Source organism: Indicator indicator, chromosome 35 (assembly GCF_027791375.1).
Source record: "Indicator indicator isolate 239-I01 chromosome 35, UM_Iind_1.1, whole genome shotgun sequence".
Classification (NCBI taxonomy): Eukaryota; Metazoa; Chordata; class Aves; order Piciformes; family Indicatoridae; genus Indicator; species Indicator indicator.
The window spans coordinates 1,871,763-1,895,666 of record NC_072044.1 but is presented as its reverse complement, the minus strand read 5'-3'; the positions used below and the strand labels follow the sequence as shown (position 1 = coordinate 1,895,666).

At 49.4% G+C, this 23,904-nt stretch overlaps 1 protein-coding gene across 2 annotated transcripts in view; it reads right to left on the bottom strand.

Moving 5' to 3' along the window:
* The window catches only part of KCND3 (potassium voltage-gated channel subfamily D member 3), a 142,252-nt gene that overhangs the window by 6,157 nt on the left and 112,191 nt on the right, over positions 1–23,904 (bottom strand). For both annotated transcript variants that reach the window (XM_054395867.1, XM_054395868.1), the window contains exons 3-4: positions 8,507–8,608; positions 486–578 (exon numbers count right to left, since the gene is read on the bottom strand). In XM_054395867.1, coding sequence (XP_054251842.1) covers positions 486–578; positions 8,507–8,608 — 195 coding nt within the window. The remainder of the gene's footprint in view (positions 1–485; positions 579–8,506; positions 8,609–23,904) is intronic.

Genomic DNA, 23,904 nt, shown 5'->3' with positions numbered 1-23,904 from the left:
TGAAGGGCCAAGGGTTGGTTATTTTCCAGCAGGTTGTAGTTTGGAGACCTTGGCAGCACCTTCCTCCTCTTAGAGCTTAATCCTCCCTCAGTACTTAATTAACACAACTGCCAGCTCCAGAGAAATGCAGCTGACTTCTCCTTCAGAAGCACTGAAGAAACTGATCCTAATGCACCCCTTTTTTCTGGGATCTCCCTGAGCCCAAGCTGAAAAGCTTCTTGTGTTCAAAAGAACTTTGCTGAGCAACCTGCTCCGGGCTCTGTCCTTGGTGTAGGTGACTCTGGAGTAGCAGAGTCACATCTTTACCCCTTGTTACAATCATTAATAGCTTTAAAGCAGACAGTGAACTAGAAGTGCATTTAACCCATTGCAGAAGATTCCTGGGAGCTGAGTCAGCCCCTCTGGCACAGCCTGGGGGGGTCTGGGGAACGTCTTTATCTAGGCACAAGCCCCGGCAGATGCAGGAGGATGCTGTTGGTACTTACGGTTGTTTTTTCCAGGCAGTGCAGCAGGTGGTGATGTTGGCTTTCGATTAAGGAGGTGCCTTTAGTCATGTGCTGCTCATCCTCGGTGGATCCCTGAAGAGCCAGAAAAAGGGAGGGGAAGAAACCAAACCCCAAAGCAGGTGTAAAACCAGGAAAACAAACACAGCTCCCAGCAGTAACACAGGGCTGTGGATAACAATTTCAGTCTTGCCAGCTCTCAGGTTTTTTTTTTTTTTCTCATCACACTTAGGAGGTTACTTCATTTTTATTTTTTTTTTTTAACCTTAACAACCTGGCTTGTAAACCCAGGTGAGGAGCTCAGCTTTGATCCAACCCTGGTGTGTTTCTAGCCAGTTGGTAGCAGGGGAGGAAACCTGGGCAATGCTCTTGACCTATGATGTCAAAGCTCAGGAAGCAGTAGGCAAAGAAAAAAACCTCAACCTGTGCTGGTTTACTTTTCCACAAAACATTAAGCCTTTTAAGCTTGGCATGACCTTTGAATGCCAACAGATGTGCCCTGATCTCTAGTCTCTGTTAGGAGACAAAGCATAAGCTGTCTCTGCCTGACCTTCAGGGCTGCACAGTACTGGGCTGCTGGAGCTTTGCAGTTCTGTTTGCTGCAGCCTCCTGAGTCACATCTGCACACCAGAGCAGAAATGGGGATCCAGGCTCCATGGCTTAGACTTTGTCAGGCTGTTTCCAGAGACAGGACTCCTGCCTCTGTCTCTCCTCTTCATGGACATCTCCTGTTGCTTTTCACACTTTGCACCTGCAAAAGGGAGTTGCTCTTTCCTGCCTCAGTGCATCTGGTGCTTGGTGGGGAGGGGCAATAGCAGCTCCTGAGGAGTGGGTTTGGTGCAGACTGGAGGTGTGGTAACCCTCCTGTGGCCAAGCCCTCTTTGGAAGGCTGGGAGAAGGCAGCAGCAGGCAGACTCTGCTTTATGTATTGCCTGTGAGAGTTAATATATAAAAATGATCCTGTTCAAGCATACTTGAAATGAAGCAGCATTGTGCAGCAGTGGCAAAGGGCTCATGTTCACATGAAATGTGGCAGCAGCTCCCCAGGGGAAGGAGGGTCCCATCTTCATTAGTTTCTCATGGATTGTGACTTTCACTGAAAGGCTTACTGTGATTTATGTTTTAGTGACACAGTGCCCAGGAGTCCTGTGAGCTGCCCAGGAGCCTTCTGTGCAACACTGAGCAGAAGAACAGAATGAAGCAGCCCCATTCCAAAGACCTCAGGATCCAGAGCTTGTTGTCCAGCAACACCTGAGCAGGGGAGGAGCAGCCTTCCCCTCTCCCCTCTCTGTGCTCAAACTGCTGAGATGTGGCTAACAGCTTTTTATCATTGAGAGGCAGCCTGTGCCATCTGGGAGGGGTTGGGTACAGCTGAGGGTATTTAGGTCAAAAACTATTAAAGGGAGTGGTCCCACCGAGGAGGATATAAAAGAAGCTGAGAGGGGAGAGCTGCTTTGGGCAGTCTGCTTTAGGAACCCTGGCTGGCAAGAATCTTTGGGGTGCTTTTGCTGGACTGTTCTCAGCTTCTCCATCATGTATGTGTGTGCAGAGGCTGCTCAGACTGCAGTGGTTAAGGATAAGCTACAGCTCTCAGAGCAGTCTCTGTGTTTTTGTTGAACTCAGGGCCTTGATCTGCTTGGAGCAGCTGAAATGGAAGTGGATAAGAGTGCAGGAGCTTGGGTTCAGTGCGTGTGCAGTGCTCAGCTCCTGCAGAAAGCTTGGCATGGAGCAGTCAGCAAACCAGCAACAGGCCAATGGAGTCAGCTTGGGGGGGGTGTGTGTGGGAATCCACTGCTCTGTGGTTTTGATTTCTGCCCTGTATCAGTGAATCAGGTGCTTTCCATGCCTCAAAATACCACCCCTCACTTGGCCTGTGAGCTGGTGACCAGCTGCACCTCAGAAATGGAAGGAAAAGAAGCAGTTTGGGCTCTTTTGAGAGCTTTTGTGCTGTTTGAGAGGTGGGATTGTTTTTCTCCCTTTCTCTGTTCTCTGGTGGCATATTTAAGATGTGTGTTGCTAAGGTTGTTCTCTTGCCATTGCTGCTTTAGCTCCTCAGCTTGACTTTGCCTGTGAGCCCATGACACCTTAATCTGTGTGTGCCCAGTGGTTTGCAAGCAGTAAAACACCAATTAGGTGTGATGAAAGGTTTGCCTCTGCTCCATGAGGGGTGTCTTCTGTCATGTGCCTACCTCTGAAAGCCAAAAATGGATGTGCATGGCTTGAGTTTTCTGCTCAGACACGAACCAGCAGCATCTAACTGCTCCAGAGAGAGAATGGGTGGGATGGGAGACTCAGCAGAGCATCTTGGCAGAAGTGCCAAGCCATTGTCTGTTGCTCTCAAGGGGCAACATGCTTAAAGCCTTGCTCTGAAATAGCCTCCTGTGTCCCAGTGAGTCACTGCAAATGTGTGTTCTGGAGGCCATTTCCAGGATGGTTCTGTGATCCTTAAATGAGGGAATAACTCTTCTCTCTGGCAGATGCCAAACCACAGCTCAACTGGTGCCATTAGGAAAGCTGCCTTAGTGCACACAGAGCTAATAGATGCCTGTGGGAGTGCATCTTAGGCAGGTTATGGATTTTTTTGGCTGTTGTTTGGGAAGATGAACGTTCCCAGAAGTATTTTTAGGAGTGGCCTAAAAAAAAAAAAAACAAAACAAAAACACAATCAAAAAAAAACCCAAAAAAAAACCTCTCTATAAAAATCAGTTCCATTTTCCTTATTAACAATCCTCCTGGTGAGCCAGCACATGGAGCTGGTCCTGCTCCTACCCTGCTGGGACTATGGGCTCCACTCTAGTCTGTGTTGGAATATTTCCCATGGAGGTCTTTGCAAGCCTTAAAGCAGATATGGTGCTGCTCTAAAGCACTGGAAAGGGAGAGAGCAAGAGCAGATGTTGCAAACAGCAGCTTTTTATGAGGGTTTGCTTGAATGGAGGTCTAAATGGCATCTGAAAGGAAAAACAAAGCTTCCACACCTCTGGAAGAAGCCAATTTTAGTAGCACAGCTTAGCCTCTGCTTTTGTTTTCCATCATGAGGCCAAGCCAGGTTGGGCTTACCACTGGTGGAGATGGATCAAGGGGGGGCAGTGGGCAGGTATAAACGAGCATCAGTGACTGTATTGTGCCAGGGGAGGTTTAGATTGGACATTAGGAAAAGTTTGTTTCCTGCAGGAGTGTTCAGGCATTGGAACAGGCTGCCCAGGGAGGTGGTGGAGTCCCCATCCCTGGAAGTGTTCCAGAAACCTGTGGCTGTGGCACTTTGGGACATGGTTTAGTGGCCGTGGTGGGGTTAGGCTGATGGTTGGACTCAGTCTTAGAGGTCTTTTCCTACCCAAACAACTCAATTATTCCTTTCCCTCTTTCTTCAATCAGCTCAGTGCTTTGAGAGCAAAGAGTGTGCAAGCACTGAGAACATCCTGGTGTGCAAATTGAGGAGGAGATCTGCAGGGACTGCTGCCCTAAGACAGGGAGAGTGCCAGCATCACTGGGATGCTTGGCATTGTGACAGCACTGTTGAGGAATGTGTCCCTGTAGAGGCTGCACCACTGCAGGCAAACAATCTGTGTCTTCATTAGAAGAGTCTGGCTTGGAGGGGAGGAGAGGAGAAGAGCTGCTTTGCTTTGGGGGCTGGGCTGCCAGTTTTGCAAGGACTCAGTGCCAGCTGCTGTCCAGTTTGTTCTTGGAAGACATTTGGTGAACTGCTGGTTGCTTGGAGGGAGGCTGAAACACTGTGGTGTCAGCTCTGAAATCCAAAATACTTCCACTTTACCTCTTCTGCTTAGTGCTTCAGCCCAGGAAAATCAGACACTGGTGAACTGAGGTGGACTGGTTGGGTGGTCAGACTGTCCCTTCCTGAGAGAAGGGCTACAGCACTTATCTGTGGCTAAGCAGATTCTGCTTGTGAAAAGGCACAAGACCTCCCAACCCACTGTTCCTAGGATATACACCTCCTAGCATTTGAGCTAAAAGGGAATTTCAGTGAGCTGTACAAGGAGATTAAGGCTAAGAGGATCTGTAGGCTGCTGCCATGGGAAGAAGCTCACCATCCCTTGAGCACTTCTGACATAAAGCCCACTAAAAACCTCTCTAAATGAGGGGAAAAAAAACCCCACCCTGTCTGAGTACTTTGTGTCTGGATGGCAAATGTAAAATGCCACAAATCCACATGCTCCTGAAGCAAGAGTCTTGCTAGCAGCAGAGCTCCTCTCTGCTGCTGTCCTTGGATGAATCCTTTCCTTTGCCATCACTTGACTTTGATGTGAGACTGCAGACTCACTGTTCCCTTGGTGTCAGTGTGTTCCTCCTGGTGCTAATGAAAGGACCAGCACCATTCTGGCACATGTTCTGGAGTCTTGAACAGTCCTTAGTTCCTAATTTGTTTGTTTGACTGCAAAGCCACAGCCAGGACATGCTCTGGGGCAGTTGTTTTCCATGGGTGAGTCCAGAGGAGGCCACAAAGATGATCCAAGGCTGGAGCACCTCTGCTATGAGGGCAGGCTGAGGGAGCTGGGGTTATGCAGCCTGGAGAAAACTCCAGGGGGATCTTAGAGCTGCCTTCCAATAGCTGAAGGGATCCTACAGGAAGGCTGGAGAGCCATTTTTCATAAGGGTCTCCAGAGATAGGACAAGGAGGAATGGTTTGAAGGTGAGGGAGAGCAGGGTTAGACTGGAGCTTAGGAAGAAGTTCTTCAGCATGAGGGTGGTGAGACTCTGGAGTAGGCAGTCCAGGGAGATTGTGGATGCCTTCTCCATGGGGATGTTCAAGGTCAGGTTGGATGAGGCCTTGAGCAGCAGAATCTGGTTGGGAGATCATCCCTGCCCATGGTGGGGAGGATTTGGTAGATGACCTCTGAAGTCCCTTCCAACCTAAGCCATCCTCTGCTCCTCTGAACCCTGGAGGTGTCAGACTGCAGGGCAGTCAGTTAGTTATTGATCACAGTCCTGTGTGAGTCCTGCTGCTGAGATTGGTCAGATCCACCATGGCCATGCAGTTGGAATCACTGCAGGGGAGCAAACCAGCCCTGTGGCTATCTGGCCAGTCTTGGGCAAGGTATCAAACTGGGCTGTGGACCTGAGCAGTGAAGCAGTTTGAGACTGATTTGAGTGACAGAATTGCACAGTGTGTAGATAGTGTTTTGGTCCCTATTATAGCAACTGCAGAAGTCACTTTTCCTTCATCTCTTCACAGCTCAAAACATTTGGCTGGCTAGACAAAGCTGTCAGTCACATTTTGTGCTCTTCAGATTAGTTTGTTCTCCTGCCATGAAATAAAAAGGACATAAAATGCTGCCTGTGGAGTTAAAAGTGGCCGTGTAGAGCTGTCCACCAAGGATGCTCTGCAGTTCTGGTGTTAATTAATGCCTGTGGCTGGAGAGACATGGCTCAGTTCTCCATCCAGGTGTGGGGCTGGTCCTTAAGTGCTCACTTGGCATTGGGATAGGTTGCCCAGGGGGGTGGTGGAGTCACCATCCCTGGAGGTGTTCAAGAAATGTGTGGCCATGGCCCTTTGGGACATGGTTTGATGGCCACAGTGGTGTTGGGTTGATGGTTTGAATGGATGATCTTCAAGGACTTTTCCAACCAAAATCATTCCATGAAAAATCATTTCCTGGTGGTCATGCAGATGCCAGACACAGCTTTGGTCATCTCTTGCTTCAGTAAATGGCATTCCTGTGTGTCACAGGTGGATGGTCACACTTCCTTCCCTGTGCCCCTTGCTTTTGACTCATTCAAGAGGAAGTTCTTTAGGGTGGGGATTGTTTCTTCAAAGGTATTAATAATGTTCAGTGCTTTTCAAAGTAGGGTTTGTGGATCAGACTGAGCTGTGGGGAGTCCTGATAGCATTTAAAGCCATGAGCCTACCTGGAAGGAAATTGCACCCAGACAACCTTGGGAAGACCTGCTCTAGGTGCTACTGTTTCTCTAAATGTACTGATTAATGGGTGGGGAAAAAATTAATAATCCACTAGAACCTCTGCAGAAATGTTTTTGTTTTCCTTTCTGTGTCTACAGCAGCTTTGTAGCCAACAAACTCCCCTTCCTCCACCTATTTTTGGGGAAGTGCCAGGAAATGAACCCATTCAGCCAAATATTTCTGTCAACCTCATGTGGTGTTGGGCTTGAGCGTTGGTGTGGCAGCTGCTCCTCCCTGAGTGGTCCTGGCAGGGAGTTTTGGTTGACAAGAGCAGTGAGGAGATGCTTGTTGGGATGACAGGCTGGAGGATCAAGTGCAAGCTGAGTGTCCCTCTTAAGCTCTTCTGGGATTTTTCAGAACCTGAAAAGCTCAACTTTATAATCAAATCTTTGTTCTTAGCCACTGAAAGAGCAGAATCCCAGCTGAGCTGGCACCCCCAGTCCTGAGCCTGGAGTCAAAGCTCTGGACTAGGTGTGACCAATACTCATGGTGACTTCTTGAGAAAGCAACTTTTCTGGAGCTGCTCAGCACCAACATATGATTGAAGAAACAGATTTTGAGTGGTGCTGCTATTCTCAGAGCAGGAGACAATGTTGGATGTGTAATCAGAAGGATCAAGCTTGTTTAAGAAGGGAGAACAGAAGCTGGTCTGGACTTCTGAGCTTCCAAATCCATACTTCATGTGAAGTGCTCTTGCAGAGTCAGTTTAGAAGCAATTCCAGTTGTCAGGGGGCAGATTCCTCTGACTCACTCTGCACTGAGCAGCAGATAAGGTGCTGCCCAATTTCTCTCTGTCTGTTATTCCCACTGAAGCTGGAGAGGAGGGTCCTGGTGGTGGGCTCAGGTCGTGGTGAGCAGCATCCAGCAGGAACTGAGAGCTTTTCAGCTTTGATTTTTGCAGAAGCAAGGATGTGTGCCAGGGAAAACAATGACTGTTTGAATGATTAGCTCCCAGGTGAGGATGCTTGGACAAGTGCTTGGTGCTTCTGGTGGCTCAGAGCATTCTTCTTCTTGCACTTTGCTCCCCATGTGCATGAAAGGCTGATTTATTTGCAATGAAATCCACGAAATGTGCTAATACCTGGACTGGTGTGAATCAGGCTTAATGTAATAACCTCAATTCCACTGATTCTGAGAGCAATCTCACGCACTTAAAGCTTTTCTTCTCCTCAATAGCTGGCATTAGCCTCCAGACCTGTCTCTTCAAAACAGACCTACCTCCCAAACTGCCTGAAGCAAGAGCTAGGAATGTTCTCCTGTCCTGCTGGGCAGGATCAGATCGTCCAGATTAGAGAGAGGCTCTTAGAAATAGCAAATGTTGGAAGAGTCTGGATATTTGTGGTATGGGCAGACCCTGGGCCATATCAATTGGAGCAGCTCCATCACACAGAGGGGTTTGAAGGTCATGATAAGGGGACTTGGAGCATCTCTTTGAGGAGGAGAGGCTGAGGGATCTGGGATTGTTTACCCTGGAGAAGAGCAGCCTGAGAAGGGATCTGATCAATGCTTATCAATAGCTAAAACCTCACGAGGCTGGGGCTGGGCTCTTCTCAAGGGTGCCCAGTGATAGAACCAAGGGCACTGGGTACAGACTGGAACTCAGGAGGTTTCGCTTGAACTTGAGGGGAAACTTTTTCCCTTTGAGGGTGCTGGAGCCATGGAGAAGGCTGCCCAGAGAGGTTGTGGAATCTCCTTCTCTGCTGAGCCTCAACCCTGCCACTGACCATTGTGATCCTGGGCAAGCTGCTGTGGGTGCCCTGCTTTAGCAGGGGGGTTGGACTGGATGATCCCCAGAGGTCCCTTCCATCCCCCACCATTCTGGGATTCTGTCATTGCTAGAAGCTCAGATCCTTTCCTAGCTCAAGGAAGCTTTTCCCTCCCATCCAGTCCTACAGCTGGATTCCAGCTGTCCCCCACACGGCACAGGGGCAGCCCGTGAGAAGGTCATTCCAGCACAGCACCGTGTGTGAAGCTGCAGCTCTGGAGAGTGAGCAATTATATGGCAATGGAGAGAGGGGGGGAGGGAGGGAGCCCTGGGAGAGGTGTGAGAGCAGGGGAGCTCTCCAGGGGGTGGTGTGTGTGCACTCACCGTCAGCTCCAGGGCTTCGTTCAGGAGGCCGTTGCGCTTGCTGTGCAGGTAGGCGTTGGAGCTGCCGGTCTTGGCCACGCGGATCCTCGCCAGCCGAGCTTTCTGTGGAGGAGGCAACGAGCTGGGGTTAGAGCTTGGCACAGGGGTGAACAGTTCTGTGCTGGAGACACAAGGAGGAAGGGCACTTCAGCTTTTCCCTCTGCCTCATAAAGCCTGGGGGGGTGAAGTTCAAGGGGCGTGAGTGTGGGGAGAGGATGGAGGTGCTGTTGAGGACGGCTAGCACAGGTCTGTCCCCAGGAGCTGGGTGAGTGGATGTGTCTGAAGAACATCATCTACCACAGCATGCTATCAGCCTTTCCAGAGAGGAGAACTGCAGGTTGATTTGTCCTTTCAAAAGTTAATAGTGTGGGTTTTTTTTTTTTGGGGGGGGGGGGGAGGTGAGATGCCCAGCAACTAGGGACACTTGTGCTGGATATGTTCCTGCCACAGGGTGACTGTGACCTGGCAGCCCCCATGTGCTCTGCGTGTTGCTTTTCTTGACTCCTCTCCATTCTAACCTGCTTGGTTGTTTAGTCCTCTCTCCTTCTTTCAGCTCTGTGCTCTGACATCTGTGGTGTCACTCGCCCACAGCGTCCCCCCCGGCGGCGTCCGCCCCCCGGCCGCTCGCCCAGCGTCCTCTCTACTCCGTGCCAGTAGCCTGTCCTCTGCTGGCTTATTTGCTCCCCGGTCGTGTCAGACTGGCCCGAAAGAGGCATCCCTGAGACCGACAGAAGTCCCTCTGCAACCACGCAGACATTCAACTCTTCTTGGCTTTATTTATCCCTGACCTCCCCCTCCAGAGGGGCAAGTCAGATGATAAAAAGCAGTCCAGAGCAAAGCAGACTGAGACGTTCCTCTTCCTTCTTTTTAGCGTTTCACTTTTCCTCCTCACTTGCTGCCTGCTTCTCTGTCAAGTGCTGATTTGCCTTTTTTCTTCCCCCCCCCTCTCCTTTTCTACTGTTAATTTATGACTCAAACACCCTTATAAAGTAAATACAGGCAATAGCTGTGACTATTAAAAAATAATTACATTGTGCTGGAGTTTAAAATGCTGCATAATCTTTTTAAATAAGGTGGAACTCGTGATTCTTTAATTTTTTTTCCCCCCTTTGTAATTAGAGGTGCTAATGGGTAGCTGCTGTAGGAAGAGTAAAGCCAAGAGGCAAATATCTCAGTGGGTCCAGAGAGTGTAATAATTCCAGGAGTTCTATTACTGTGCATTGCCTGAATGACTCTGGCCCTCAATATTTGAAAGATTTGTTTAACCTGAAGAGCTTCTCCTTAAGCAGACAGTTTCTCAGGCACAGACAAGTGCAGGATGCTATGTTGTGGCTTTAACTGGGTGACACAGGCTATGACCAGCCTAAAAAATAGGTCCTCTTTAGACACCCCAAAATGGGGACATCCAAAGTTATTTTTTTCTTTCCCCTAGACTTCACCTAGATTTCATTGTCCCATTTTAGTGTCAGGGCTCCAACTCAGTACACCGGAGTGAAATCTCTGATCAAAACTGCTTTGTGCTGGGGCCAAGGTATTTCTCAGGGCTACCTGGAAGGGTTCATAGATTGATGGGAATGGGTTGGGTTGGAATGGACCTGAAAAATCATCCAGTTCCAATCCCCCTGCTATAGGCAGGGACACCTCCCACCAGCCCAGGTTGCTCAAGGCCTCATCCAGCCTGGCCTTGAACACCTCCAGGGAGGGAGCATCCACAACCTCCTTGGGCAACCTGTTCCAGTGTCTCTCCACCCTCATCGGAAAGAGTTTCTTCCTAACCTTCAGTCTAAATCTCCCCCTCTCAAGCTTCACTCCATTCTCTCTCATCCTATCACTACAAGCCCTTACCAAGAGAGTTGCATTTACATGATGTAGAGTGAGGATGCAACAAGAAAATGAAATTGGATCATCGGGTTTCCTGAAGACTTTCCCCAACTGCTCTTTTGCTCTGAGACTTGAATAAGGCTGACCTTAGGCTAATCTGGCACCAAAGCCACAGACTGCTGTTGGTTGTCACAGAATCAACAGGATCATCAAGTCCAACCTATTACGTGATACCTAACACCTCCTGACAACTAAACCATGGCTGCAAGTGCCACATCCAAGCTTTTTTTGGAATACCTCTAGTGATCGTGACTCCACCACCTCCCTGGGCAGCACATTCCATGGCTCCTTCTGTGAAGATCTTTCTCCTTACCTCAAATCTTAAACTTCCCCTGGTACAGCTTGAGACTGTGTCTTCTTGTTCTGTTGCTGGTTGCCTGAGAGAAGAAACCAAGCCCCACCTGGCTACAATCTCCTTTCAGGTAGTTGTAGAGAGCAATAAGGTCTCCCCCTTCTCCAGGCTAAACAACCCCTGGGCCCTCAACCTCTCCTCATAGGGCTTGTGCTTGAGACCTCTCCCCAGCCTCCTTGCCCTCCTCTGGACGCATTCAAGAATCTCAATGTCCTTCTTAAACTGAGGAGCCCAGAACTGGACACAGTACTCAAGGTGTGGTCTGGCCAGTGCTGAATGAGTTATGAGTTAGGGGAGTAAAGAACTGAAGGAAATTCCATGCCCAGTTACTTGCCATTGTCTCCCTGTTACTTACATTTCTATTAAATTATTTCTTCTGTTTTCAGGTGTGTGCCTTTGTGTCTCTATTCCTTTTTGCCATGATTTTATCTCTTCTCTAATCAGGACTGGAGGCTGGGGCCCAGTGATGATCTTTACAAAGAGGCTCTGCTGGCAACCACAGAAGACTTCAACTTCATTGTGTGCTAGACAAAATATCATCTCCCCTCCTGAACCAGCAGAGTCCCTCACCTGTAGCAGGAGAGGTTTCATCCTCATCTGCAGTTCAGGCAATTGTGAAAGTGGATTCAGTCTTAGGCTCTTGTAATGAACATTATTCCCTTTGCCTCTGGGCTAGCAGGGGATCAAATATTAATAGCTGTGCTCCATGTGGACTGAGGATGGTTGGTTTCTGAGCTCCGTTCTCTTTCTTTTCTGCTTTGAAACAGGGCCACTAGGTATCTAAATAATTAAGCCCCATTGCTTTTGTGGTTTAGAACAGACGTTATTATTAAAAAAAAGAAAGAAAGAAAAAAAAAAAAGAGAAGTCAGTGGGGCAGGACAGAAGCAATCCTGCTCTCCTCACCCAGAAAAAGATGATCTGGGATTGTCACATCGCCTCGCTCCGCGCCCCCGTTGTGATTAAATTTGGTGGATATCTTGATTAACTCAGCTAGAGAAGTTAATTAAAAGCAGTGCCTGGGATGGGTTTGGCCCTCCAGACAGTTTTCCCATGTTTGGACTCGAAACAACTCGAAAGCCAGAGCTGATGAGTTGTTGTGAGAAGCATAAATGTGTGGCGTTTGGGAAGCAGCTCTCCGGTTTTTGCCTGAGAGGAGGTGGGGGTGAGGTAGGGGTTGGTCTCTTCTCCCTGGTATCAGGTGGTAGAAGGAGAGGAAATGGCCTGAAATTGTGCGAGGTTGGAGATGAGGAGAAATTTCTTTGCTGCAAGAGTGGTCAGGGATTGGAACATGCTGCTCAGGGAGGTGGTGGAGTCTCCATCCCTGGAGGTGGTCAATAACTGAGTGGCTGTGGTTTAATCCCCATGGTGGTGGTGGGTTGATGGTTGGACTGGCTGAACCCAGAAGGCTTTTCCCACCAGAACAGGTCTGTGATTCTAAGTGACACAGACTTTCCTCCATGCTTTAGGTGCCATGTGCTTGGGTGGGATCAGCACCTGAGTCACCCCAGTAGTAACAAAGGGTCTAAGTGCAGCAGAGCTCTGAGATGGACTTAGAGGAGTGGCCTGAGGACATGAAGGGCACCTAGCAGCCATGAGAGCCAGGTGACAGTGTGGAAGCAGGGAGAAGCTGGCTGGTTTGTGGGGAGGTTCTGGGGTACCTGTTGCAATGCATGGGTTGGGCTGTGGCTGGCTGGCAGAGGAATGGCAGCTCAGAGGAGTGAATTGGAGGCAAGAGCCTTGAGCTTAGGGCACCCCACACCTCTGAAGCAGGAGGATTTTGCAGGGAACCATACTATGGATTGCCACCTGTTTGGCTGTCAGAAATCTAGAGAATTTGGCAGACCACATCATCTTAATCCTGCTTGTTGTTAACCCATGTGGGTGTGGGTCAGTCCTTCAGCTCTGCAGGACAGCAGACAGACAAGTGGGGGACCATATTTTCCTGGCCATGTGCTGCAAATGGCTTTGGAGGGGAGGATGAAGCTCTTCTGCATTGTGTTCCACAGATGTAACAGACTAAAGGTCACTAGGGCCAGGCCTGAGATCACTGTTGCTGAATATAACCTCTGCACAGAGAGGCTATAAAAGGAAAAGCAAATGGCACACTGTGTCTGCATGTGGAGTGGTAAGAGGAGTTGCTAGGAAACCACAGGAGCTCAAAATGCATATGACCTAATCTGGAAGATAATTTATATGATGAAAATAATAATACTAATGACAGCCACTTACAGGTTGGAATGATTAATTTGGTTATCTTGGAGCCCACGTGTTTTGGAGAGCAGGCTGGAAAGCAGCTCCCAATGACTTTGGGCTCCTTCTTGCTTTTTAAGAAAGTGGAGGCTCAGAAGAAGCAGGAAGGGCAGTGATGTCCAATGATAGGGCAATGAGTGCAAGCTGAAGCAGAGGAGGAAGGAAAATCTTTTTCACTGTGAGGGTGCTGGAGCCCTGGAGCAGGCTGCCCAGAGAAGTTGTGGAGTCTCCTTCTCTGGAGACGTTCAAAACCCACCTGGATGTGTTCCTGTGTGACCTGCCCTAGGGTGATCCTGCTCTGGCAGAGAGGGCTTGGACTGGGTGGGTGATTTTTCAAGCTCCCTTCCAAGCCCTACCATTTTGTGATTGTGTGTGTGTGAAATACTCTGCACTTGGAGTGCTGGGAGGGTGATGCATGTGGCTGTCAGCACCCTGGGTATCTAGCTTTGGGTCTCAGCCTGCCTTCATCTCTTAGCTGCTTTGGAGAAGAGCAAGGAGCAGGAGTTGCTGGCTAGATAAAAATGCTTACCAGATGGCAGGCCCAGGAAACAGCTCATTATTATTTATTAATGATTTTCATCTAGTTCTTGTGGAGTTAATGTGCACTCTTGATTTATGTAGTATAATAAACTATTAAGTTATAACCTATGACATAATTTCATATTTGCCAGACAGTTTCAGCTTTCCAGATCTTCTGTACTTGAGCAAGGAGATGACTGGAGTGCAGCCATGGCAGGTGCTATGTGTACAGGTCCCATGTCCACTCCTGCTCCCACTTTGGACTGGTGGGGGGGCTGAATGGCTGAAAGCTGGAAGGGACTGGGATGTCTCTCATCTAGACTCAGATGCTCAAGGCTTCACCAACCTTTCCTTGAACAACCCCAGGGAGAAGTCATCCACAATCTCCCTGGATTCCTATTTGAGTCTCACCATCCTCATACTGAAGAACTTCTTCCTAAGCTCCAGTCTAACCCTACTCTCCATCAGCTTCAAACCATTCCCCCTTGTCCTGTCTCTAGACACCATTAGGAAAAGTCCATCTCCAGCCTTCCTGTAGGATCCCTTCAGCTATTGGAAGGCAGCTCTAAGGTCCCCCTGCAGTCTTCTCCAGGCTGAACAATCCCAGCTCCTTCAGCCTACCCTCACAGCAGAGCTGTTCCAGCATTTGTGGCCCTCCTCTGGACTCACTCCAGCAGCTCTGTGCCCTTCTCCTCATGGGAACACCAAAAGTGGACACAGGGGGGTCTCAGCAGAGCAGAGTGAATAGGCAGAATCCCCTCTCTTGACTCTGTCATAAAATACAGGCAGGGATTCAGCAAAGGATTCAATTTGTGCTTCTGAGTGGGAACTGAGTGCATGTAGCTTGGAAAGGCAAGGGATGATGAAACCTTCATCTGGTGGAAGCTAGCTTGGCTCCCTGGCCTGGTGTAGTTTTTCCTTGGTAAGCAGAAAACAAAATCTTCATTTAAAAAGAAATAAAGTAAAAGAAATTAACCAGAGTGGACCAGACATGAAGTGAATTCACTCTCTGTGGTGTGCTTCCCTCGGTGCAAGCAGGCAGCACTGCTCACCTGTCCTACCTACAGCCCTGGGAAGCTGAGCTGCCACCACTAACACAACCTGCAAGCAGGCTGGGCTGCCAGGTTAGGACCTGGAATTATTCCATGTGTCTGAACACCCAGTGAAATCACAGAACCATAGAAGGGCTTAGGTTGGAAGGGACCTTCGAGATCATGTTGGCTGTTTGAAAAGCAAATGGCCCTGTTGGTAACAGGCTCACAGGATGTTAGGGGTTGGAAGGGACCCCCAGAGATCAATGAGTCCAACCCCTCTGCCAGAGCAGGACCAGAGAATCCAGCACAGGTCACACAGGAGCACATCCAGATGGGGCTTGAAAGTCTGCAGAGAAGGAGACTCCACAACCTCTCTGGGCAGCCTGCTCCAGTGCTCTGTGAGCCTCACAGTGAAGAAGTTCCTCCTCATGTTGAGATCAAACCTCCTGTGCTGTATTTATATCCATCACCCCTTGTGCTATTCCAGGGTGCAACTGAGCAGAGCCTGTCCCCTCCTTCTTGCCCCCCAGCCCTCAGGTATTGCTAAACATGTATTAAATTCCTTCTCACTCTTTTCTCCAGACTAACCATCCAGGGCTCTCAGCCTCTCCTCCCAGGGCTGTGCTCCAGTCCCTTAATCATCCTGGTAGCCTTGCACTGGACTCTCTCAAGCAGATCCCTGTCCCTCTTGAACTGGGGAGCCCAGAACTGGGTGCAGTGCCTGCTGGTGGCTCTGCTGGTGGCTCTGCTGGTGGCTCTGCTGGTGGCTCTGCTGGTGGCTCTGCTGGTGGCTCTGCTGGCCCTTCACTTTCAGCTGGCTCTTCAGAGCCGGGTCAGTGCTGGCAAAGTTAGGGTCTGCAGAGCATCCTTCTGGCTTTGAAACCTTTCATTTTTTTCCCCCCTAAGACACAACTTTTGCACGTTTGAGAGGAAGGCAAGGCCAAATCTTTACAACAAAGAGCTTTTGAGCCACGTTCAACTCTTCTGTCACTTTTGCTTTGGGGGAGGTGGCATCGAGCTGCATATGGAGATGAGGCAGCGTGGAGCTCCTTCCTGTGTAATTTGATAGAACCACTTACACTCAGACCTTGATCTCATTTTTGGGCCTCTTCATTACTTTCCAGAGATGAAGGATTCCTCCTCCCCTCCTCTGTGGTTCTCCTTTTAATCCTACCTTACCCTTGGCACCATTAAAGCAACAGAAGCTCATTTCCAATGCACTATATCGTTTAATCTTTTCCAACCCTGCAGAACACCATGTCCAATCTATTTATAGAACAATGCACAGAATATGGAGTTAATGGCTCTCAGCTTCTCTAATAGCCACAGATATCCTGGCTGATTAAACACTGAACTTTGAAACAAGCCTTGGAGTATGCAAGACTTGCAGAGAGACCTGCAGGATGCTCAGGAAGCCTCTGGAGCGTGGAGGCTTGTCCCCCTCCTAGTGCAAACTTCCTTTGGTTCCTGTTCATCTTGACTTTAAACTCTGGCCCAAGCTTTAGTTCATCCCCTGAGCAATGTGTCTACTTTTCTCTGCTTTATGTAAAGGTTACCATCCATTCTCTGACAGCCTGCTTCAGATTTCTGTTCTGTATCCACAGAATCATTTCAGTTGGAGAAGACCTCTAAGATCACAGAGTTGGGTTGGAAGGGACCTTAAAGATCACCCAGTTCCAACCCCCTGCCATGGACAGGGACACCTCCCACCAGCCCAGGTTGCTCAAGGCCTCATCCAGCCTGGCCTTGAACACCTGCAGGGAGGGAGCATCCACAACCTCCCTGGGCAACCTGTTCCAGTGTCTCCCCACCCTCACTCTCAAGAATTTCTTCCTCATGAGCAGTCTCAATCTGCCTTTCTCCAGCTTCAATCCATTGTCCCTCATGCTGTCACTCCCAGCCCTTGTCAAAAGTCCTTCCCCAGCTTTCTTGTAGCCCCTTTCAGGTACTGGAAGGCTGCCTTAAGGTCTCCCCAGAGCCTTTTCTGATCTCAAGTTATGGAGCAGTGGTTAGATTAATGTAAGACTGGAAGCTGCTCCTTCTCCTGGGAGCCTATTTTAGAATTCCATTCTTCTATTAGGAAACTTCTTCTGATTTCCAACCTCCCTCTGTTTGTTGCCAGTTCTCCTCTGCTGTCATTGTATTGACTTTCCTTTTTTTTGGCTGTTCTTTTTCTTTTTTTTTTTTTTTTTCTCCACACAGACCAGTCCCTTCCTGGGGTCTGCTGTGTTCTACAGCAAAGAACAGCAATAACTTCATGTTTGGTAGGCTTTGACAATTCTCACTTCATTCCTTCTCTTGACATTTCAGTTGTGAGCTTGGGGTTTTTTGTTTTGTTTGTTTGTTTTTTTTTTTTTTGGAGGCTATTTCACATTTTTATCCTCTGTAGATGCCCTGCTTGTTTCTAATACCTTTTTTTTTTTTTTTCCCCACTTCTCCATCTATCCATCTACCCAGCAAAGGTCACAGCCAGACCTTGATCTCTCTAAGAACTGACCTCATGGACAGTTTTTCCTTGATTTGAAATATGTTCTACACAGTGACTGCGTCTTGGCTCCAAGCCTGCCCTGTGCTGAAGTTTCCACACTGCCAGTCCAGCTGCCTGACAAAGCTTTGCTCCCTTCTCTTCTGGAGTTTGCCTCTTGAAATAATAACAAGAAATTTCCAGGTACACTTCTTTTGTGTTCTTAATGCTCTAAGAAATTGTGGAGCTTGGCTCCAAATCATTCCAGGGATGCGTGGTGGAAGAGGTGCCACGTGGATTGTGGTGGGAATCTGGTGGGGTTTGGAAGCTAAGTGTTTTGGGGGTGTGAATCAGGGTGTCAGAGTTGGTTTCTTAAATAATACATTTCCAGAGATCTTCTCACTAAAAGAGCCTCACATTAGGGTGCTGGGATGGTTCAGCTTGAAGAGGAGAACTTAGTGCTCTACAGCTTCCTGAAAGGAGGTTGGAATGAGGCTGGTGTTGGCCTCTTCTCCCAAGAAACTAACAGGACAAGAGGAAATGGCCTGAAATTGTACCAGGGGAGGTTTAGGTTGGAGATTAGGAGCAATTTCTTTCCTGCAGGAGTGGTCAGGGCTTGGAACAGGCTGCCCAGGGAGGTGGTGGAGTCCCCATCCCTGGAGATGTTCAAGAAATATGTGGCCATGGCACATGGGGACAAGGTTTAGTGGCCATGGTGGGGTTGGGTTGCTGGTTAGACTGGGTGACCTTAGAGGTCCTTTCCCACCTTAATAATTCTGTTTTTTTTGCATCATGACTAGAGAGATGCTGCTCTCCATTATTCCAAACTAAGGCTCTGTGTTCCTCTGAAAACCAAGTGTGTGATGAGCATCTGTCTGCCTGTGATTTATCTGCCTGGCTGTGTTTCCAGAGCTCACTTTTATAACATCTTTCACACAGCTCACACCCCTAATTAATAGCTATAAAGTATTCAAGGGATGGAGAAATTAACAGGATTTGATCTACTGTCACATGCCAGCTTACTAGACCTGATAGATGAACACTAATTAATGGTGTGGAGGCCTGTGGTTAGCTACAGACAATGAAGGTAATTACCTCACCTAGTGCTGCTCACACCTTCCCCAGGAAGATACTGGCAACAGGGGGCTGAGGATAAGGACCACAAAGGCTTTGGGTGAAGCTCAAGGGAAAAATTATGCAGAATTAAAAAACTTGTACCCTTCATTCTCCCCCCTGGAATGAAGCCCAAGAGGAAGAGAGGTGATGATGGGGCTGTTCTCCTGCCTCCTTGCCTGCTGGCTGATAGTTGGAGCATGTCTCAGCTCTGCTGCTGCTGGTGGCTGTCCCACCAGCAGCAAGGGGAAGGAATGGGGTCAAGTGCCAGTGAGGGCAGTGCTGTAGGGGCCAGGAGCTGTGCCCCACACACCCATCCCACTGCTCTGTGCTCCATGCCACTGCCCTGTCCCAAAGCTTTCAGCATTAATGGACAGAAGTTGCTTGCTGGCAAACCAGAAGTGCTCAGAAGCCATCAGATGATGATGATGAAGTTGCTGTGTGGTGCAATTAGCACTTCGTTGTTGTTGTTCCTCTTGCTCCTGGGGTCTCTGGGGACAAATCTCTTGCATCAGGCTTCCCTCCCAAGCCTATCTTGTGGCCCTGTTTGATAAGTGAAGACTCTCAGCATGTGTCTGCCTCACGTCCTTATGCTGACAGCCACAACACGTTGGCTGCGTGCCTGTATCTGGCAGATGTGGAATCTGAAGCCTGCCTGGCATGTTTGTCCTGGCTGCTGGAATCTCCTGAGTTGTCAGCAAGAGCTGTGCAGTCATCCTCTCTATGTCCTTCTCTGGCCCTGCTTTGTGCATCCCAGTGTCACTGCATGGTCCTGTTAGGATGGCTCCTGGTGGTCCTGACTCCATGGCTAACGAAGCTGATGGAAGTGGACAGGGATGAAGCAGTGCCTGCTGCTGGAGCTGCTGCACAGTGTGTGGAGCTGCTCTGTGCTACTCTGTGTGCTCAGCTGGTGCTGGTCTATGTGGCTGCACTCAGAGCAGGAGCTGGGGTTGCTTTGGGCAGTGGTTTGCACAGGAAACAGAGTTCTGTGATGGAGAGGAGGAAGAAGGAAGAGTCTCCTTTGGAAGAGTCTGGCTGGTGGACTGAGCTGCCTTTTCTCCCTGCACAGTGCTCACGGGCAGATTCTGCTTTCCCCAGATAGATGTTTCTGTGGAAATTGAAAGTTTTCTGCCCACTCCTGGTTCCCTTCCCCTGCCAGCATTTGCTGGTGCCCTGCTTGCTGCCCAGGGGAGCAGTGCTCTCTTTCCTGCTGCCTTTGGGAGGTCAGCAGGAACTCCTGGTGCAAAAAGTCAGACAGACTCCAAGTCCTGAGTGTGAACAGCATTGCCATGGCTGCACTTGGAGACCTTGTACATGAACTAACTCTGCAAGAATGCCCAGAGCCAGGAGAAGTGGTGGATTTATCTCAGTTTTATGCTTGAAAAAGCCTGAGTCACAGAGAGGGGAGTGTGGAAGGGCAGTGCTACTGCAGCATCACTTTATCAAAACAGTCTGGCTGTAGTGGGGATGCAAGAGGTTGGCAGGCTCCTGCTCCTGCCTCGTGCTGGGTTAGAGCCTGGCTGAAGTTCCCAGCACTTAGTGTTTGATGGGATTTTCATGACCTTCAAACAACAAAGGCTTCTTCTGAGTCAGACTTTGCAGACCACTGCTGCTGGGTGGAGTGGGAGGAGTGGAGTAATAAGATTCTCTAGGACTTGTCAAGTTGGGCTGTAAGACATCTGGCAGTGTGCAAGCAGGGAAATTCTGCAGGGGCCCTTGAGGGATGTGCTGGCAGACTGCAGAGTGCTCCCATCCATCTGACACACATGATTAGAGGCCTGAGACCTGTGTTGCTATCCCAGCACCACATGTGTCAGCAGCAAACGTTGAGCTTTGTCTGCTCCTCACTGTCATGGTACAAATCAGTAACCACAATAAGCTTTGCTAGCATTTAGACCCACTCCTGGTGCCGTTTTCTCCTGGCCCAGTGGATAATTTCCATCCCCATTACTCCAGGCACAACTGTGTCTGCAGCTGGTGCAGGAGGGTTGAGCAGCCTGGGTTTGAGCAGCTGGGTTGAGCAGTTCCTTGTGCAGCCTGGGAACTTCCTGGCAGCTAAACTGCCCCCCAGCCCCCACTCCCTTCTGCAGGACTTAGAGTGGTAAAATAACTCAATAAAGATAACAGCAAAGAATCTGGTCTCTTAGCACTCAGTTTCAAAGCAAGGAGAGGGCTTCCCAGCATTTGGCTGAATGTTTTGCATGCAGGTCTCCTTGCCCAGGCCATCTCAGCTTGCATTTGTTTAGACATCTGGGCTGAAGTGGGCACCATCAGCCATTACACAGCCTTCCAACTGTGCTACATAATGAGCCATCTGGACAGAGGCTGCCACACACAGCCCAGGCAAGCTTCCAACAGGTGGGCAGAAGGGACACCCTCTTGCTGAGATGACCAAGGAGAGGCCCTGAAGGATGGATGAGTCAGGTTCTCACACACTGCAGGCTGTTAGCTGGTTATGGCTGAGACATGATGGGAAAAGGGCCTCAAGGCATGAAACTGAGAGTGGCTTCTGGGTACCTGTGGCAATGACTTCAGCTGGGCACTGGGCCACTGCTGGCAGCAAGCTGAACCTTTAGAGGTGCATGGGCTTGCTTGGGAGGCTCTGAGCTCTGAGCTCTAGCTCTCTGATTCCAGCCCCTGCTTTCAGAGGAGACATGGAGCTGTCTTATGCAATCTGGGCACAGGCAAATTTGAACTGCCTGAAGTGATGGGAAGATGTCATTTTGCTTTCCTGGGTGAGATAAAAGAGGAGAGGAGGGGATTCCTCACTGCTTTATTTGTTTTTTCTCCCCCCTGAGCTCTCTGAGGGATCTTTAGAGGGTGGTGAGACACCAGAACAGGTAGCCCAGGGAGGTTGTGGCTGCCTCCTCCCTGGGAGTGTTCAAGGCCAGGTTGGATGAGGTCTTGAGCAGCTGAGTCTAGCTGAGAGGCATCCTGGTCCCTTTCAGCTTCTAGCCATTCAGTCCCACCCAGTTCAAAGTGGGAGCAAGAGTGGACATGGGACCTGTACAGAGAGCACCTAGTTGAGAGGTGTCCCTGCCCATGGTGGAGAGGTTGGAGTGGATGATCTCTGAGGTCCCTTCCAACCCAAGCCATTCTATGATTTAAAAAAGCTATTAAAAAGCTGTTTCCTGCCCCCCTCCATCAGAAACTGTTAAATACCAACACCAACCACCCCAGATTCCACACAGCTTCATCGTGGTTGAAAACAACTCCAATGTTCTTTAAATGTCAGCCAGCTCCAGCTCTAACCTTATTGTTTCTCTCTCCTTAAGTTCCCAACCCCATCCCCTGCTGGGAACTGAGTCATGTTCTGTGGCTGAGCCCTCCTCAGCTCACAGCTTTGCTCCTCTCTCTTTTTCTGGCCGTTCTGTTCCATGCTCTGAAGTTCACCACCCCACCTCCCAAACTCTCAGGGTGTCAGCTGGGAAGCAGAACATTGCAGAGCTGCCTCCCCCCTGCTCAGAGGCAAATCAATTATTCTAATGGCCTCGTTCCTGAGGGCTGTGTGGGCTGCCTTTCTCAGGGGTATGAGGATGACATAAATCTCCTATTAAGCATTCTTTTCATCACCATCTCTCCTCTCCATCCCTCTGCTGCCTGCAGGCCTGTTTTCCATGCCTCTGGGAGGGAGGGCTGGGTCTGGAACAGGCTGTTTCTAACGTGGCCCTCATGGAACAATCAGAAAGACATTTGTGTCCTTACTCTTCCTTCCTTTTGGCTTAAGCCCCTTTTTAAGCATCTCCATAGTTACCTCTTCATCAGTCTGCAGAGTCATAGCTGCCTGTGTGCAATCATCACATGAGTAACTCCTGCTGTCAGGAATAACCTTCCTCCATCCACTTCCATCTGATAAGATGTGGCTCCTTCCTTGCCCCCCTCACTCCTCTCTTCTGCTGAGATTGGCTCTGACTGAACACTTTTTAATTCATCCATTGGGCAATGTGTCCACTTCCCTGCTTCACCTAATGGATACCATCTACTCTCTGACAGCCTGCCTCAGACTGCAGTTCTATATCCAGAGGATCACTTCACTCGGAGACCTCTAAGATCATAGAATGGTTTAGGTTGGAAGGGACCTTAAAGCTCATCCAGTTCCAATCCCCCTGCTACTGGCAGGGACACCTCCCACCAGCCCAGGTTGCTCAAAGCCTCAAACCAGCCTGGCCTTGAACACCTCCAGGCAGGGGACATCCACAACCACCCTGGGCAACCTGTTCCAGTGTCTCACCACCCTCACTGTCAAGAATATTTTCCTACTCTCCAGTCTCAATCTCCCCTCTTCCAGCTCAAAGCCATTGTCCCTCATCCTATCACTCCCAGTCCTTGTCAAAAATCCCTCCCCAGCTCTCCTGTAGCCCCCTTCAGGTACTGGAAGGCTGCTCTAAGGTCTCCCTGGAGCCTTCTCCAAGCTGAACAGCCCCAACTCTCCCAGTCTGTCCCTGTAGGGAAGGTGTTCCAACCTCTGATCCCCTTCATGGCCTCACCTGGTCCCACTACAACAGTTTGATGTCCTTCTTGTGCTGGGGGCACTGGAACAGAGTGCAGTACTCCAGGTGAGGTCTAACAAGAACAGAGCAGAGGGGCAGAACCACCTCCCTCCTCCTGCTGGTCATATCTCAATCAGGATCAGCAAGTCCAACTTTAAGAGGTTTAAGTGAGAGTGGCTCTGCAAAATGGTTTTGTCCTGGGTGCTCCTTTCCTTGTCTAGGTCTGGACAGTTTGGTCTTTCCTGGAAACTTAGACCCTGGAGGGTGAAATGAGGATTCTGTTTCAAGGATTTGGCAGTACATTGCTTGTTCTCATCCAGTCAAAGGCCACCAGATAATAGATGAAATGAACTGAACAGACTAAGAAGCTGGAGTCCTCCAAAGCATATTTCCTGCAGAGCTGAAAGCAAGCACTGAAGATTACTGAAGGGCTGCATTTAGAGATGGCAGTTCTGGTTTAGCCCCTGTGAAAGCCACCAGTAAAGCCATGCTAATCCCTCTCAGATTATCAACCATTCCAGGATCTTGGCTCATTTAGCAAATCTAACCATTAAAGAATAAAATGCACTTGACACAGGGCTTGTCACAGCTGCAGAGCTTTGCATTTCCCCCTCCTCTGCTGTGCAGATGTGAGGAGGCTTTCAGCACTCTGGAGCAGGGCCCTTTCTGAACCTTTGGAACTCAAAGGGAGATTAGAATGGAGATGAAGAAGAAATTCTTTACAGTGAGGGTGGTGAGACACTGGCACAGGTTGCACAGGGAGGTGGTGGAAGCTTCTTCTCTGGAGGTTTTTGCAGCCAGGCTGGATGTGGCTGTGAGCAACTTGATCTAGTGTGAGGTGTCCCTGGCCATGGATGATTCTTGAGGTCTCTTCCAACCCTAACAATTCCATGATCTGTTCCCTACCCCATTACCTGGCAATCTTGTGCAGAGAAGCTGTGGCAGTGCTCAAGGACAGGCTGGATGTGACCTTGAGCAGCTTGGTCTAGCAGGAGGTATGGGGGCCTGGTGCTGGTCTCTTCTCACAGCTAATTAGTGATAGAACAAGAGGGAATGGCCTCAAGCTGTGACTGGGTAGGTTTAGTCTGGACAGTAGGAAACATTTTGTTCCCAGCAAGAGTGGTCATGCACTGGAATGTGCTGCCTGGGGAAGGGGTTGAGACACCAACCCTGGAGGTGTTGAAAGGTGGTTTGGATGTGGTGCCTGGGGATGTGGTTTAGGGGTGAACCTTGTAGAGTAGAGTTATGGGTCGGG